At 38.2% G+C, this 18,166-nt stretch overlaps 1 protein-coding gene across 1 annotated transcript in view; it reads left to right on the forward strand.

Annotated features, from left to right (window-relative positions):
• The window catches only part of LOC136858792 (lachesin), a 1,234,732-nt gene that overhangs the window by 938,081 nt on the left and 278,485 nt on the right, over window positions 1-18,166 (forward strand). Inside the window, exon 7 of the mRNA XM_068225747.1 lies at window positions 13,260-13,397. Coding sequence (XP_068081848.1) covers window positions 13,260-13,397 — 138 coding nt within the window. The remainder of the gene's footprint in view (window positions 1-13,259; window positions 13,398-18,166) is intronic.

The raw sequence follows: 18,166 nt of genomic DNA on the forward strand, positions 1-18,166 counted from the left end.
AAGTATCTCTCACTGTATATATTGTAAGTACGGGGCAATTCGAATGGTATTGTGAAACCTACCACAGACTGATGTCTCCACTACAGATTAGGAAATACAATGGCCAGCAGAATTAGTTTTCTCAGAAATTGTGCCGAGTTGGAAAGAGAAAGGCAGGGTTATTTCCGAGTCAGTGGAAAGTAATATAGCCGCGGGCGATGTGATAGTATGAACAACGAAAGGACGGTCAGCAAAATTTCTGGAAATGACGTCAGGGGAACGCCAGTGTATCAGCCGAGTGCTGGGCGCACAGTTGGTACATTAAAAAAATGAAATTTCTCAGTCCCGCGTAGCTTGGGCCAATAGTAAAATTCGTCGGGGAGAAGCAGTCACATCAACTTCGTATTGTAAGAATCACTATCAAAGGTATCTCCACGGATTAAATTTATAGAAGGAGATGGATTATAAATTCGAGATAAGGTGAAATTTAGAAGCCTAACTATATATTAAAAATTATTAAGAGTTATTAATTGAGGGAGATTGATTGGCGTAATTCTGAGAATTCATGGACACTATTCGCCGATTGGCTGCAGGCAAGAGACGCTACAAACGGCGCGAAATTTCCTGCCCAGAATACGGGAGCTAAATTCACAATTATATTAATTACCAGCGAACGAAATTAGTTGAGAATTGGCATAGAAGCTATAATGATATTATTACATCAGTGGATCCAAAGTTTCAGCCACTGGCTGGCTCGCAAATACTCGTATGAGGATATTGGAACTGCTTACTCTAAGGTGACCTCTCGTGAACTCGGAGAAGGGGTGAGATTCATATAAATAAATGGTGGTGGCGACGGAAGACTTACTCGTGAAGAATTGTTCGAGTTGTTACTACGCCAGTGGGCGTACTTAATCGTGAAGAATTGATCGAGCTGTTACAACGCCAGTGTGTGTACTCACTCGTGATATATTGTTTAAGGTGCTATTATGTTAGGTAGCACAGTGATCCAGGATGTTAATTAGTACGAGTTACAGACTTGAACTGTCTACTATCAGGAGTTCGAACATTTACGGAACTCATTAAATCGAAACCTACGGGTAGGAATGCGAGATTATATGTCGAGAATAGTATACGTTAAGTGAGAACGGTCGCGGGTGTTCGACGTAATTTCACCAGTGAACAGTCGATTACTAACTGATACCTGGTCAGCCACGTGAACGTGAGACGAAAGAAACGCAAACAGACACGGAAGTGCCGGGTCGGAATCTCCAGTGCGCGCCGGGCCGTTGAAGGTGATACCGATGAATCCCATGTTCCTTAGTGCCCGGGGAAGGAATGAAGAATGTAAATTTACATTAAGTGGGCTAGATAAAAATCCAATAGTGTAAACATGTCTGTGTTAAATTTAGAGTAGAAAACATTCCAAGTGTAAAAAGTTATTTGTTTTTCTAAAATTTGAAAATGTGTAATATTGAAAAGTGTCAAGGATTACCTCTTCAAGCTGGCATGAAAACCAGTAAAATGCAGTGCTAAACTGGACGGGGCCCGTGCTCCTCGTCCGGTTTGGCAAACAACAAGGCACAGATGAGTACCCCATCATTATAAATTTGTAGATTGCCAACGTTAACGGGAGGGAACCATATTCTTTCATAAAGGTAACTTGATCTTTATAAGAGCCGCCTCCTGCCTCGTGTAAATTCAGAGATAGGTAGACAAAGGGGCAAATTAATATGTGCATTATTAGATCAAGCACTCATCATAATTCTGATTATTGAATATAGTAGATTAGGGTTGATTTGTTTGTTCAAGTGCTTGAAGTCTTCGTGATTGTATAGGAGCACGTTTCACGTAAGGATAAAATTAATATTCATTTTAGAAGTGCTCAAATGCGTTTTCAGTTATCATAAACTTTATAGATATTAAGGCATGTTGTAAGATTATCCAGAGGTAGAGGGTTGCCAGTGAACTTAATTGTTGTGGGACGGAATGAAGTCCATTGGATTGTCTGTAAATATCAATGATTATTTGTGCTGCGAAGTTTTGCCAATGGACAGAAATATAATAATCAGTAGAAGTATTGGAGTGATAAGTGAACCCGGGTAATGTGTAAATGAGTGTTTAATAATAATGCTTTGTGAATAATGGCACGGGCTTAGTTTGATAGAATGATTGCAAGTTAAGGTAATTTAAATGTGGAGATAACACGTGGCGTGGAAGACTTTAATTCGAGCAGTAAATTTGATTTTAACATTAATTGTTGATTTAACGTAATAATAATCATAAATATTTGTTTAGAAGCGATAGGGGCACATGTATATTATGGTCACGCTATGGTGAAGCCCAGAGTGGTTTCAGCCCATTTTTGATGTTGGAATTCGTGCGGGACAAAAACTGGCATGAGATGAAATTGAGGAAATAGATGAATCCCGAGGCCTATGTCGATATAATATGCCGATTCCGGTGTTATGAGTGGCAGAAGAGTCCACGCGCCGAGGATTAATTAGTGAATTAAATGTTTTGAAGATTTCCAGTGGAATAAATGGACTTCAAATGAAAAAGAGAATAATTATCACTTGCAGAGATTGGGTGGATATTCCCAGATGCAAGGTGTCATGGGATTTGAGATTTGTCTTGAGAGGACATTCCGTTCCCATAAATGAACGGCAGTACGCAAATAAGGTTGCGGTTTCGTATACCGTTATTGTGTCCCGACCGATGTGAAATCGGATCTTGCTGGTTCATATTGGGATTTAACATATGTGACTAAAGTTTAAAGATTGGAAATTAAAAATTAAATTTCAAATTAATAATAATAATAATATGGTTCATATTGGGATTTAACATATGTGACTAAAATTTAAAGATTGGAAATTAAAAATGAAATTTCTAATTAATAATAATAATAACACTCCAAGTAAATCATGCTTTAATTGATTGATTAGTGCCAAACTAGACCGAAATTATAAAGGGTCATGCATTAAACATAATAACAGTTGACTGCAGTGTAGCAAGTGAAAATAATTAATAATAATAATAAAAATAATAAATTGAAGAAGATTAAGAATAAGAATTTTTTATATTATTTCTGAGAATAATAATAATGGTGAAAATGAAATTGAAATATTAAATCAATGATGATTAAGTGTTACGAAAAGGATGATCTCCACTAATAATAATAATAATAATAATAATAATAACAATAACAATAATAAAATTCAAATATATTTAATTATTTCGGATGATGATGTTGACTGATACTAGGGAAGTCAGCTGGCGAAATAGCGTAGTAATATCCAGTTGTTGTAAATAATAAGTTAAATTTGTTATTTTAATATGATGGCAAATTCCTACCTCTGGACCATTAGGTTAGAGTCCCTTTGTCGTTTGTTTCACTTAAGGAAAGCATATCTTGGTTAGGAACCCTGGGAGATTTTTGTATTATCCCGGGTTGGTCTCATCTCATTAAAGGCGAAGGCGGTGATATGATTCAAGTGATCGCGCTCACCTGGCCAACAGTTATTGATCCATGACCATAAATGGTCACTGTGTTCACGAGGGTCGAATTGCAATCCTCAGAAATCAACGGTTCCACCACCCAAGTGGATAGGTGGTCAAAAGTGTAAAATATTAATGTTTATGAATTTCATGTTTTTGGTCCGTATTGAACTGAGAATAATATATAATAATAATAATAATAATAACGTAAACGTTTCCACCTTTTCAATACTAAAATATATTCACAAAATTATAAATTACACGGTACTAGTTTCGACCCATCTAGGGGTATCTGATAATGAAGTTTCTCCCGGTCTGCCCGATGTAGGTTTTTTTACAGGTGGTACATACCACGAGCACACTAACGCAATGAAATACAACAGGTATTCAGCCATCGGCCAACACATGCAAGATTATAACCATAATTTCACCAATATTGAACAAGACATGGACATCCTCGTATTAGCAAACAAGGGCCCTTTACTCAACATATTGAAAAATTACTACTTACACCTAGACCAATACTTTAATACCAGTCTCAATCTCAATGAAATCTCAGAGAAACCCAACATACTCTTCGATCTATTTATCACTTTCCTCAGAAACAATAATGCAGCTAACCTAAACTCAATCCTAAATTTAATCAAAGGTACTTTTCCAAGAAAATTACACTTTCTCCCGCACCCTTCAGCCCCACCTTAAGCCCTCTTCCTAAGCCATATATAATTTTTTATATATGTCATTTCAATACAAGAACTTACTGATTTCCATGATCATAATTTTTACAACACCCCATTTATACTTTATTCTTTGTTAAAAACCTCTTAGTATATATATTCCTTGTATTATTAACTATTACCATAATAACATCTCATTTCACTTGTTATTCTTTAAAATAACATTTTCTTAGGATTTCGCCAAAAATGATCTTTGCTCCAATACGGCTGATGATGACCCCTAGATGGGTCGAAACTAGTACCGTGTAATTTATAATTTTGTGAATATATTTTAGTATTGAAAAGGTGGAAACGTTAACGTTATTATTATTATTACTTAAATATTAATGTGACATTTTCAGGGATTATTTGCCAAATTATCGGCAAAATAAGGGTCAACGAATTTTTGCGGGTACAATACTGAACGAAAGAAACAATACGCCCAATATCTTGACTCCAGTAAATATTCGATATTCCCCCTCCTTCTACTTCAATCCGCACGTAACAAGAGGCTTCATTTTTTAACTTAAATAAAACGCTCCTTTAGATTTGCAAGGAAAAAGTTCCAGGTGCTTGTTCTTGTAGAACAGTAAACCCTTGATGTCCGTTTAAATATCCGTCCCCATTCCTAGGACGGAGCCTTCCAAATTTTCCCTTTGATCTGATTTAAAGTATTTTTGTGTGTTTTTATGATGAGCCTCAAAGTTAATGAGTATAGTGTCCCGTTCAACCCTGTAGTTCTGATCAGATGGCGCCCATATATTTCATTGGAGATCTTATATCTTCATAAATTTTGTTGATGAGGTTTATTTTTTTGCGATAGATTCCGACCGTAACATCCCCTGGGATAAATGCTGGTTGGGACTCAGGCTTTGAGCGGGTACAATACTCAATGAAAGAAACAATACGCCCAATATCTTGACTCCAGTAAATATTCGATATTCCCCCTCCTTCTACTTCAATCCGCACGTAACAAGAAAAGTACGTGTGAGTTAAAGTGGCAGAACGCGGAGGCCATTTAACTGGCCCACCACAGCCTATCCACCTCCCTGGATAGTGACCATTTGAGTGCTGCGTTACACGGTGGGTGAAATTCGGCGGAGCCCCATTATTACATATCCGAACACCCAGAGGAACATCTTCCAATAATCCAGGCCGTGATTCTACCGAGAAACGGAAGGACATACTACCCAAGTAAGTAGTCACCAACGGTGCCGAAGCAAATGTTGACACTAAATCGATGATGAAATGTCCTCACTACTGTCACAATAGGGTTAATTTCCACCCTCCATCACGACGCAGTTACCTGCATATGGACACGAAGGTTGAATGGCTAGCGGCGATTGGGATTCCAGACGCTTCTCTCCCGTTGCCATTTACTACGCCATAGGATAGGTGTTTATCAACCATTTCTTCGTTGGTGTACCGAAACGGAGCCATTCTCACCAATTTACACCGCAGACGTGATAGCCAATACGGACATAACGAATTGTACACTGCCTACAGAGACTGAGAGGCGAATGCGATAAACGAATACGAAATTTGTGCTTTCGTACCGAGCATTATCTCTGTCTCCGTCTGTCTCCCTTCCCTTCCGCCTCTGGAGCACAGCAGTGGGCAGCAATTTGCGCTCTGGTAGAGTAAATACGGCGAGTTCGTCAGTTTGAATCATGTGCCCGGAAGTTACAAATTAAACCCATTTTCTCAAAAATAAAATTTTTCTTTGCCAATTCGATTACGCCATCGTTCTTAACATAACACAAAGAGCATCCCTGATTTCTTTCTGTAATAATAATAATAATAATAATAATAATAATAATAATAATAATAATAATAATAATAATAATAATAATAATAATAATAATCGTATGGCCTCAGCTGCCGTATGCAGACATTTCCATTTGACGCCATCTGGCAGTCTGCTGTTCAATTTCGACGTTCCGTTTCACTGTACCGGAACCCTCTTGGGCGTCAATGACTGTTTTTTAAATTGATTTTATCGGGTAAACACCAAATGTGTTACCAGGGATCTTGTACCTGCCGACGTCGTACGACATGGAGTGACGAATGGACTTTTTTCCGCCCTTCAAAAATCCGACTACCTCTGCCGAGTTTGAGCCCGCTATCTTGGGATCCGGAGGCCGACACTCTACCACTGATCCACAGAGGTAAAATTAATATATACTCTGTATACCATCAGCTGGGTTGTCTGCGGTCAAATGTAATAACACACCTATTCATGCAATGCATTTTTTATTTTGTTTTTTGATATGATACGTCTATAACTTTGGCCAGATTCTTGGGTGACACCGAAGAAAATTGAATGTTTACGCGTCCTAATGTCAATAAAAACAATCCAAGCTTGTCTAAAGAAAAAGTGAGTCCGCATCGTCTGCTCCATGTACATTTATAACGGAATGGCGTGCCGTAGCGCTTAGCGAAATATCCTGGAAAAAAGTCTGCACACGCACCTTCCTCTCAGCCCTGATCTTCAAGACCGCCGTGTACTATCGCATCCAGCTGAAGGTTTTATGTCTGCATTACTGCCATTAAATTGACCCAGAGCCTGCTCCTCTTGTCTAATTCTGCTAATTCTGCTCTTAACACTATTTTTTAGTAGAACTGAAAGTAAGTAAGTAGTGTCTGTTACTGAAATAATTCTGTTATGGATCAAGTTATTCATGGTGCTATTTCTATCTGCCACTCTTCGATAAACTTCTTAGATTTGTACTGATTTCAAATTTACTACCGCAATTATTGTACTAACATGGGTTGTTTATTGACTAGCTCTTTTTTGGCTCTGTTGACCTTTCTGGTGTTATCCTTGATTTCTGGATTTGGGCTGACCTGTGGTTTTAATTGGAGCAATCACCATCAGAACGTCCCTCATTCTACATTTCTCAGATTTATACCGATTTCAGCTTCACTATTGAATTACCAATAATCATAATCCCTTCTCGGAATATAAAACATTCAAATCAGTAATAATAAAAAAATCGATGAAACTTCAAATATGCGGAGGAGCAGAGAGAGCTGGGAAACAAGTACGCCACGACAAGCCGCTGATGGGGACGGATACGCTCACCTATGTGCCTCAAACTCTCAGAAACATGACACTCCATCAAGTAGGAGAGCGTGTTCGTCGTCAGTGAGGCAGATATTCTCACATATGGTGGTAAACGGGAATCAGTTTACGTTCCCCTTATCTCCTATACACCGGATGTCTCTCATCTCCAGTTGCAGTACCTCCTGTTCAGAAAAATAACAATTAATCGGGAAATTGGTCATTGGAATGCATTACCTCTGGCATCCGTACATCTTTTTCTGAGAAAGTTAGGATGCTTCAACTAGTTAAATATCTTTAAAATTGTCTACATATTTATGTGATAGTGTTATAGTTCGAAAGTAACGCTTGTACCACTCATTCCACTGTGAATCGTAGTATTGGAAATACTGGAGTTGCCTGTGAATTTACAATTCCTTTCCTTATTATGAACATTTCTAATCATTTCTTTTATCATGTAATTGTTGTTATGTAAAGCATTATTTCATTCTACTCCCTTGCTATACGTCTATACAGACACTGCCCAGAAATATGTAGCAATTATAACGTGTTTGTTAATGATAATAGTGCCATGACTACTAACGAGTTACAACAGTGTATCATTAATGAACAACATAAGTGAAGACAGTATATGGGGATTTACAGAAGACAGAATTATTTAATCTGCAGTATGTAAATACTGTTCCAGAAATAAAACTAGTTTCCAGTTAGAAGAGGTGACTACAATTCATACCACCGTGTTGGAACATTCATGCCTCCCCTACCCTCTCACACCAATGGCAAGATTCTTAACTTCGTGTAAAATGATCTCTGGAAGACCAGATATCCATAAAAGGACTGAGTATAGAATTGTCACAGCAATCGTCCATGTATTTATGGAACTGTAACTTTGAGATAAAGGGAAGAAATGTGAGTGCAAAAATGATTTCAGTTTCTATGTGTCCTATTGACATTTATATGGTAGAGAACCCATATTCGTAAACCAAATTTGAACTTGCAAACGGGAACTCAGTCTCGCATCCTCATTAATAAAAACGAACAATTAAACAATAAACTAAAATGTGGATATTTTAATGACCTAGACCTCAGTAAAACTTTCAGTAAATGTCCCATAAATGTGTAACCATACAAAAGAGAATTGATATTTACTTCAGATCCATAATTACTATAAAAGTGCTCAATAATTTTACTTATGAGAAATATAAGATTTATTAATTACATTTTCCTGGTATGAAGTTTACACTTTGATTACAGCTTACTAATTTGTCCACAGTTCGAAATGAATCAATATATTTTAATTTAATTAAATACACCAGCTAGTTCTAATTGTAGAATGAATTTCATCCATATTTCTAGTCACAAGGGAGCCTGAAACAGCCCATGCTTCTCACACTTGAACTATAGGAACCTGGCTCTGCCGTCGATATTAATAGCTCCCTTAAGGGGAGATGTTTCTTGTATTGTTACTGCAGCCTCTATTCACTACAAAATTTACGGCATCTTGGAGGCAATAAACTTCTTCCATCGAGTTTTATGGACTGTGTATCAAGATATAAAGCACTTAAACTTGATATTTGTGAAAAATGCGCTGTGCAATACAAACGAAACATACTTTTTAGGGAGCTGTGTTTGTTGACATAGCACTGGTTTAGCTATTCCAACGTCTCTGAAGTATGACTTGGAGGCGTGTACTAAAACTGTATTGAGATGACCGTAGCTATTTCTGACTAAATAAATCCTCATATGATAATAAAACGGTATTATTAATAAAATAAACCTATTTTTCCCATGTACTTTCATCTCTGTTTTCATCAGGTTCTTTCCTTCACTTATTACTTTCAGATCGTTACCCGGTATTCTATTGTCAAAGTAAGGAGTCATTCTTCCAATGAAGAAAACCAGGAGTTTTTTCATTAGAATTAATGGGCGTCTTCCCTGCCGTTCCTCAAAACCACAACTAACTGCATGCTTCCTCATATACATTTATTCATGTTGCTTCTTTTTAATATTATTCCACTTATCGACATTATTCTAGACATTTAGGGGCTGCCTGGCCGAGGCAGTAAAAGCGTACTCGGTTCGCCCGGAAGGACGTGGGTTCGAATCCCCGTCAGGAAGTTGTAAAATTTAAGAAATGAGATTTCCACTTCCGGAGGTGCATATGGCCCTGAGGTTCACCCAGCCTACACAAAAAATGAGTACCAGGTTAATTCCTGGGGGCAAAGGCGGTCGGGCGTAGAGCTACCCACTCTACCCCATCTTGTGCCGAGGTTACGGATAGTGGAAGCCTTTACCTTCCACCACTTCCAGGGCCTTCATGGCCTGTACGGAGATGACTTTGCTTTGTTTTCTAGACATTTAGTTACCAAATATTGAACCCATGACCTTTGTGCCCAAAGGATTTTTAAATCTTAAAGTTACCACAGAAGGACCCATGTCAATTGTAATTAGAAGCTCGAATTTTTTATATATCTCAGAGACGAAACGTGGCAATGGGGGTGGCTACCTTCCTTCCCACGCTATGATATGTGACGTCATCCGCACGTGTCAAAGTGGATGGATACAGAAGAAAGTTTAGGTTGAATAAGTATATTTAAATAAAAGAATTAGTAGTGAACGCAGTATAATGAATGTCCTGTATTTATCTTTAAGACAATTGGTCTTTAGTAAGACAGATTTGAGACTGCTGAGCCAATTCGATGAATATGTTAGGAAGGATGCGCATGTCTATTTTACCCACGCATAGTCGTCAGAAAATAGTGCCTATAAAATGAGGTCATTTAACAAGTTAATTCGGTAAGAATAATTTTTAAATGTTCATGAACACTGCCGCTAGCAAGTTAGCAAGTACGTGGTTACAGCAAAAAACCGTTTTAAATACAGTTCCACTAAGTCGGAAAAAGTATGCAAATTTCTTGGCGGCAAGGGAGAAATACCTGGAGAGAGAGGATAGCGCTTATAAAATATGAAGGGACGCCATATTGAAACCCCTGCATTTGTATCATTGAAGCGTGAGAGAGAGGGTTGAACTGTTGAATAAATCGATCGTCAAGAACTAGACTAAGTCCTAAAAACCTAGATTTTGTCGATGTGGCTGAGTCTTGACTCCAAGTGGGGATAGCGTTCATAGCAAAAGTAATCTGATAAAAAGACTGTCCAGATACCGAAATGCTTTTTGTAATTTTTTAATATTGTGTTGTAAAGAGAAGTAAATCTTGTGCGGGCTACAAATACAATCAGTCCAGTTCGATCAACGAAACACCAAGTGAAGGGCATTTCTTTTTTTATGCTTTATTTTTCGGGAAACATGACTGAAACCAAATTTGAAACCAGAAGTGTAACAATGAATAAATAATATTAGGATGGTTAGTGGTGAGCCCAAAAATGGAAGCTGACGTACGGTTAAGGTAGGTGAAATGCCATCTTACCACCTACTATACCTTGTTTTATGATGTCAAACATGTATGTATTTGTAACGAGCATTTATGACGCAGTTGGCCACCCATATGTTCTTATGAATGTCAGAAATATGACGAAAGGTTATTTGTTTTATTTTCTGCTTGAATATATTTTTAAAGTATTATGAGCGCCGTGTAACATGATGTAAAAGTTATTAGTGAGGGTTAAGAAGTAATATCACGTCCAAAGTAAATCGCCATTTCCGTGAATTTATTGCCTATATTTTGTGATGTCAAATTAAGATGTTTTATCTGACGTAACATTTTTCTGTTTGAATTTTGATGGAATTGGTGTAAGAATTCCGTGGTTACCCATTTTCAATCGGGTTTAAGCGCGCTGTCGTGTTCAGTAATGCAGACAGTTGAATATTTGTCACGAAGTGTAATACTATTCAATGTCCGTTTAAACTGTGTCTGACTGACAATAAATAACAGTAAAGTTTGTCAGTCATTTTTTGTGAAAATCCAGTTTTAAAAAAAATCGAGATCATTTTATGCGAAGTTGTTCGTTATTAAAGTATTGGTGCGTAATTATACATTGTGGATTCTAAGTATTATTATTCCAGTTCTTTTGTCAGTGAGAGTCGTCGAGTTTGAGGCAAGAGTTTTGATTTGCCGTATGAGTGGAGACAGGATTTGCGAATCAGGTGAGAGGAAGCCTGTAATGATGCCGGGATTTTATGTGAGTCCGAGGAAGATTTTGTATAATGTTTGGGATGGAAAGGTGCGAGAGAATCCACGCAGGTATTAATTTGCGACGTGTACAATTATTAAAGGACATTTAAAAGTAAAATATGTTTGGTCAGGAATATCGTATTTTAATTCTATTTGCGAAGTCGAAGATTTCATTCTTGTAGACCAGTTACGCTTGACGGAGAATATGTGTTTCATATCAAATCTGAGAGCGAGGGTCGTTTGTTTTCAATGCCGACAGCTGATCGGAGTTCGCAGTTCGAAGATATACATAGCGTCTGTCGGTTGAAAATTTAATACCGGGAAGATATCCAATATAAATATCTTGAATTTCATTAAAATATATATTAATTCGTTTGAACTTTGGGCGCATGAGGAAGTTGTAATCAAAGAGTAAACGTCATAACAGGAATTTGTAATTACTGTAATGAATCCTATGTTTCTCAAAAGTAATAATCCTGGATCTTGATTGCAGTATAAAGGGTTTATGCAGGTAAGTCGAACATGTAATTGAGGAGAAGACTTTTCCAAATGATATTTCTAAGGAACTCCAGACCAAAAATCTGATTATAGGTAAAAAAAAATAGCAGTAAATTTTTATCTTTAGAAAATAACGTTTTAGCTTAGTTATAACTTTTCCCCCATTCTTAAGTAATATCTTTGAAGGTGAACAGATATTGAAAAATACATCGTTATTGGTACATTTGAAGTTGGCTACTCTACTGTACTTCGTTGGAATTGAGAGTGACAGTTTATGGTACTGGAGATGGTGCCTGGTGTTTTTTAATCTACTTTGCGCTGTTATTGTAGAAACTAGTAAGAGTTCATGTTTGTCAAATTCACTAGTTGTACACCGAGCTCAATAGCTGCAGTCGCTTAAGTGCAGCCAGTATCCAGTATTCAGGATATAGTAGGTTCGGACCCCACTGTCGGCAGCCCTGAAGATGGTTTTCCTTGGTTTCCCATGTTCACACCAGGCAAATTCTGGGGCTGTACCTTAATTAAGGCCACGGCCGCTTCCTTCCCACTCCTAGCCCTTTCCTGTCCCATAGTCGCCATAAGACCTATCTGTGTCGGTGCGACGTAAAGCAACTAGCTAGCACAAGTTGTACGGTTATGTGCGAGGGTCGAATATGTGTTCGTGTCTTAGAAAATGTTTCTTCAGACGATAAATAATATCATTTGGTGGTTTTTAACTCTGTAAACGCAGTTAGTGTTGAATACAATAGTTTTCCTTCGCGGAAATTATCTACCTTAAATATTTTATCCAGAACTTACGCCCATCGCCTTCCTTTGCCTTAACATCAGACAGTAAATCTAGGCAAGGGCAATGGCCTAAAATAACCACCATGTAGTCCGACTCGTACTGGCCTTCGGTTCAGTGGGTCCCGGGTTCGAGTCCCGGCCGGATCGGGGATTTTAACCTTAATTGGTTAATTCCAATGACACGGGGGTTGGGTGTATGTGTTGTCTTCATCACCATTCCATCCAAATCACGACGCACAGGTCACCTACTGGCGTCAAATAGAAGGACCTGCACCTGGCGAGCCGAACCCGTCCTTGGATATCCCCGCACTAAAAGCCATACGATATTTCGATCGCCATGTTGGATTCTGCATTACGGTCTGATATTACTATGGTCTTTGTCTAAGGATTGGAGTCAGTCTTGATACTGAAAACTTAGAATTCAACTAACTATAACAATAAGTAACCAATTCAGCGTAGCATAACCTAATATTGTGACAAATTTTTAGAAAAGGCTGGTTGTAATTTCAATGAAAACATTAAAGCACTAAAATATTTACAGTAATTATAGCCAATTAACAAACATTTCATTTCCGTTCATTTCAGTTCCTCCAATGATTTGGATACAAAACCAGTTAGTTGGTGCACACGAAGGCCAACAGATGACCCTCGAGTGTCACAGCGAAGCATACCCTAAGTCTATCAACTACTGGACTAGAGAACATGGAGAAATCATAGCCCAAGGTAAGTCTTAAAATATGTACTTTATTGGCAAAATTACTTGTAAAGCGATGGTTTTAATGTCATTCTAAATGTTTGTCTACTTGCATCAGACAACTTTCGGTATTCAAGAAATCTCCAATGTGTAAATGAAGAAGTGCAACGCTAGAATGTACTCTCTCCTTTTGCCTGATTTATGTGAATTTACATTTTTGATAACTTACTTGTAATTAGCAATTTATAACCATTAGTTGATTTCTAACCATTAGTTGATCCTCATGTACGAGTAGAAAAGTAAAACTTGCCTTAAGTGGACCCTATATTAAGTACGCATGACTTTAATAGAAAATTGTCCCGTCACTTGACCTAGGAGTCAAATGTAATGCCAATAAACCTGCATGAACCGGAAAATCTGAAACGGAGGAACGGAAACTAAAATATGTCCCTAAACAGAAAATTTACAATGTTCTTAGCGGATCATTTAGCAAATTTGTAACCTTCCTATACATTCTAGTCGGCCTAAGATGCAGGTGCAGGTACTTTATTTGGTACAATGCATACCTTCTATTCCAGACCCTTTGTTTCCGGGACAACTACTGGATGTTTCCTTCGACCGACCGGATAATCCACTTTTCATAAGGTACTCTATTCCACAAATAGCTGCCCACCATCTTTGCTATTCTCCACCTGTGGTTCAGCAATTCTAAATATGGGGAAAGGAATAGGAGGTGGAAGATGATAACATGGTATTTGAAGAAGGAATGATTGAGCGCAGATTGAAGACTCATCAAGGTGCCGTCAATCTTTTAAAGGAGCTACAGGAATTCACCCGACCCATTCCAGCCCGCACCTTCTTTTACCTCTGCTTTTCCACGGGTATCCCCGTAACACTTGATAATATTCTCACATTTCTTATTTATTTTAATTTTTAACTAAGTTATAAACAAAAATTTTGGAATATTTTGGGAAGATGCAAACACTAAAGCCCGATTCAACGGAATAGCAAAAGGCCGAGAAATTTTTCCTCTGAGAAAAATTTGTCCTTGATGAATGTGTAGGCCTACCAGAAAATAGTGTATATTCTCTGCTTATTCTCACTCGAATCTTGAAAACGCGGTGAACATTAACACAACGTTGACAATTTTTCTTACCGTTTCAAAACTGCACTGTACATACTCCAACTATCAAACAGTTTTTTCTGAAGTTCAGTGGCCGTACTCTAAACTACCTCGCTTGCCACTAAAACTTTAGCCTTATAAATGACACCAAACATCCAAATCATTCCGTCGTCGGGTGAATTCCTGTAGCTCCTTTAAAAGATTTGCTACAAAGCTGAGATATTGATTAACATTGAATTAAAGGTTATATTTTCAAAAATAGCAAAACTTAACCATTTTGACATAGAATTTTAATATTCAACGAATAACAACAAGTTAACAAATCAGGCTCAAGACCAGGAAAGCCAAGATTTAGAGACACTTTAACGATCTGGGCTTCAAGCCCCACTTTTTACAATTCCTGAGCTCTCAGCTCACAACCACATATTTATCAAAGGGCAGAAAACCCCTAATAACCTGGAGTACTTGCTCCCACCTAGCATTGTCAGGCCTCCTAGAGGCACATATCAAAATACAAGAAAGAGCTGACCCGCTCTCAATCTTTCAAGCGTATCAAAGGCCACAACGGACTTTACTATTAACTGTCCTCAAGGCACACTTACAAAGAAACAGGGGTATCTTGTACCCAACCTAATGGGCCTTAGTAGAAAAATAATAGGTTAAGTTAATGGCCCGCAACACCAAGTAGAATGGAGGCGTGTACTTGCACTCCTACATGAAATCTTTTAAAACCTAAGAGGCACTAGGCCGATGAACCAGGGGCCATTCCCAAACTATGTAGGTGACTCGTATAAGAAAATTTAACACATTAAGGAAGAAAAAGTTACCAAAACGTAGTCACCTCAAGGCAAAAATGAAGGGGAGGAGCTCGAGAGGGTAAAGCACTCTCTATCCCCGATTTACAGTTAAAGGTATATGAAGTTTTACAAAAGTGACGGCAATTTACATGTTTGAAGATAGGTGACATAATAAAGGTTTCGGACCTTCCCCGCGGATTAAACTGCTCAGCTAGTAAGAAATAAAGATGGTTAAGTGGCCATTACCTTGTTGAAGAGCTGCTGCCGGATGAAAGAGGCTCTTCCCGCTTCCTGCTACACTTCCATACACTAGGCTAGATGTTGTTCGAGTGGCCGAGAGACAGGAAAATCAGCAGTTTTTATACTCTCGGGGAAGATTTGAGACCTTTCAAGAATAATTAAGACACACCCACAGTCGTTTATTGGGTAGCTTAGAGTTACACATCAAAATCGAAGAACGACACGATTGGTCAAAAATTAATTACAGAAATTCTGGATTGGCTCAATTCAAAACTGGCGGAAAGAAAAGATTAATATTGCCAACCCACAAATGAAAAAAAGAAATTTCGTAAAGATAAAACTTATGAATACAAAATTTCTTCAGAAAGTTCCTTAACTTCGCACCAGGCTGCATGATCATAGTTTTTTGTAGAGACATCTATCAGAGAATGTCCACACTTCTTGATCAATAGAAAACAAAACAAGTTGAACTCCACACAATACTGACAACTTCGTAATCACAAAATTTACGATAGTGACATCTTCTGAGAAAACTTATGAGTTGATACAGTAGTTAAAGTTCAGAGTTCCTCTTGAAGAGGAGTACTTTAAGGCGGAAAATTCAAATGTGCGGCATAGAGGTGCACCAGCCGGTACATCAAGTATTATGTGCATGTTATGCCAGTTTTCATCTTCCGCTGAAATTTATTTTTCATAAATATAGTAAACTATTAGGTACTCCTGTATATGTAGAAATATTGCTTGTATAGATGTTTGAACAATACTAGGCTACGTCCCTTCAGACTACACAAAAATATACTGAAGCAATATAAAATGCTCATTAACGACAGTATTTTAATATACAGTAACGACAATGACGTATAAATTTGGAATTTGGCTCATTGTATACGCTACATTGGAGGGACAATATGATTGAGGAAAGGTTTCTAGAATGTAACCGTGTAACGGATAGACACCAGTCTCATGAAGGTTTTAACCGTTCAACAACGATTGCTAGTACAGGGAATCCCCGTCAGTTTACTACTATATAACGAAGTTGATGATGTGGAAGAGGAATAATATCCAACCGGGCCGAGTGGCTCAGACAGTTGAGGCGCTGGCCTTCTGACCCTAACTTGGCAGGTTCGATCCTGGCTCTGTCCGGTGGTATTTGAAGGTGCTCAAATACGTCAGCCTCGTGTCAGTAGATTTATTGGCACTTAAAAGAACTCCTGCGGGACGAAATTCCGGCACCTGGGCGTCTCCGAAAAACGTAAAAGAAGTTAGTGTGACGTAAAGCAAATAACATTATTAATAATATCCTGATTTATAAGAATAGATACCCTGTTCTGTTGTTGCAGGGCTTGATGATGTATGTTTGTGTAAAGGAGGACCCCGTCATTAGCACCATCACGTACCTAGTGTGTGCTAATGATGCCTGAAAAATGTATTACTGTAACCTCTACTCTAGCAAGTGTGTATTTACTCTTACTGGAGCTAGTTTAGGATTGTCGCAACCTTTAATTTCGGTAGCATATGCTGGATGATATTTCAGGTGGTTCTACTGCCCTGTTTTTTGAGAACTCGTATCTTCTCCTGACCTGTCCGGCTCCATGGCCAAAAGGTTAGCGTGCTGACGATTGGTCACAGAGGTCCCGGGTTCGATTCCCGGCTGGGTCGGGAATGTTAACCATGATTGGTTAATTTCGCTGGCACGGGGGGTGGGTGTATACGTCGTCTTCATCATCATTTCATCCTCATCATGATGCGCAGGTCGCCCACGGGAGTCAAATCAAAAGACCTGCACTTGGAGAGCCGAACATATCCTCGGATACTCCCGGTACTAAGATCCATACGTTATTTCATATCTCCCGGCCCATTTTAAAGTTAACCAGCCTCTTTTAAGTTCAAACTGAGTGCATCTTCTTTCCATCTGGGAACTCATATTTTTACAACTCTATTCATTTTGTTGTCACAGAAATGCTTCGGTTTTACATTAATTTCTTGGACTGATGTGATGAAAGATCTCCCTCTTTGTCGCCGTCTCTTTTATCTCTTTCCTGTAAGAGATATTACTCTACAGAGAAATAACTGGTTTTTAATTTACATGTTTGTACCTCTAGAGAAAAAGCATTCTGACATTGCAATTTTAGGGTAATAATGCGAGTGAAGAAGATTCAATGAAACTTGGGTGAATGCTAAATTTATTAACATATCCTAAATATGATGGTTGTAGTCATTTTATCGTAAAATCAACGGTAGTACCGGTACCGGTATTATAATTAATATTGAAATACTTTTTTTGAATTGGCTTTACGTCGCACCGACACAGATAGGTCTTATGGCGACGATGGGATAGGAATGGCCTAGGAGTGGGAAGGAAGCGGCCGCGGCCTTAAATAAGGTACAATCCCAGCATTTGCCCAGTGTGAAAATGGGATACCGTATTCAGGGCTCGAACTCACTATCTCCAGGATGCAAGTTCACAGCTGCGCGCCCCTAAACACCTGGCCAACTCGCTCGGTTTATTATTGAAATACAACATAGAATGACCCTGCGTATGCACTGTAGGAATAATCGATGGTTTCATTTTAAATTTACCAACCTGAGCTCATATATATTTTTAACAAATAAAATCTTCACAGAAAATATAATCAAT

The sequence above is a fragment of the Anabrus simplex genome, chromosome 1 (assembly GCF_040414725.1).
Source record: "Anabrus simplex isolate iqAnaSimp1 chromosome 1, ASM4041472v1, whole genome shotgun sequence".
Classification (NCBI taxonomy): domain Eukaryota; kingdom Metazoa; phylum Arthropoda; class Insecta; order Orthoptera; family Tettigoniidae; genus Anabrus; species Anabrus simplex.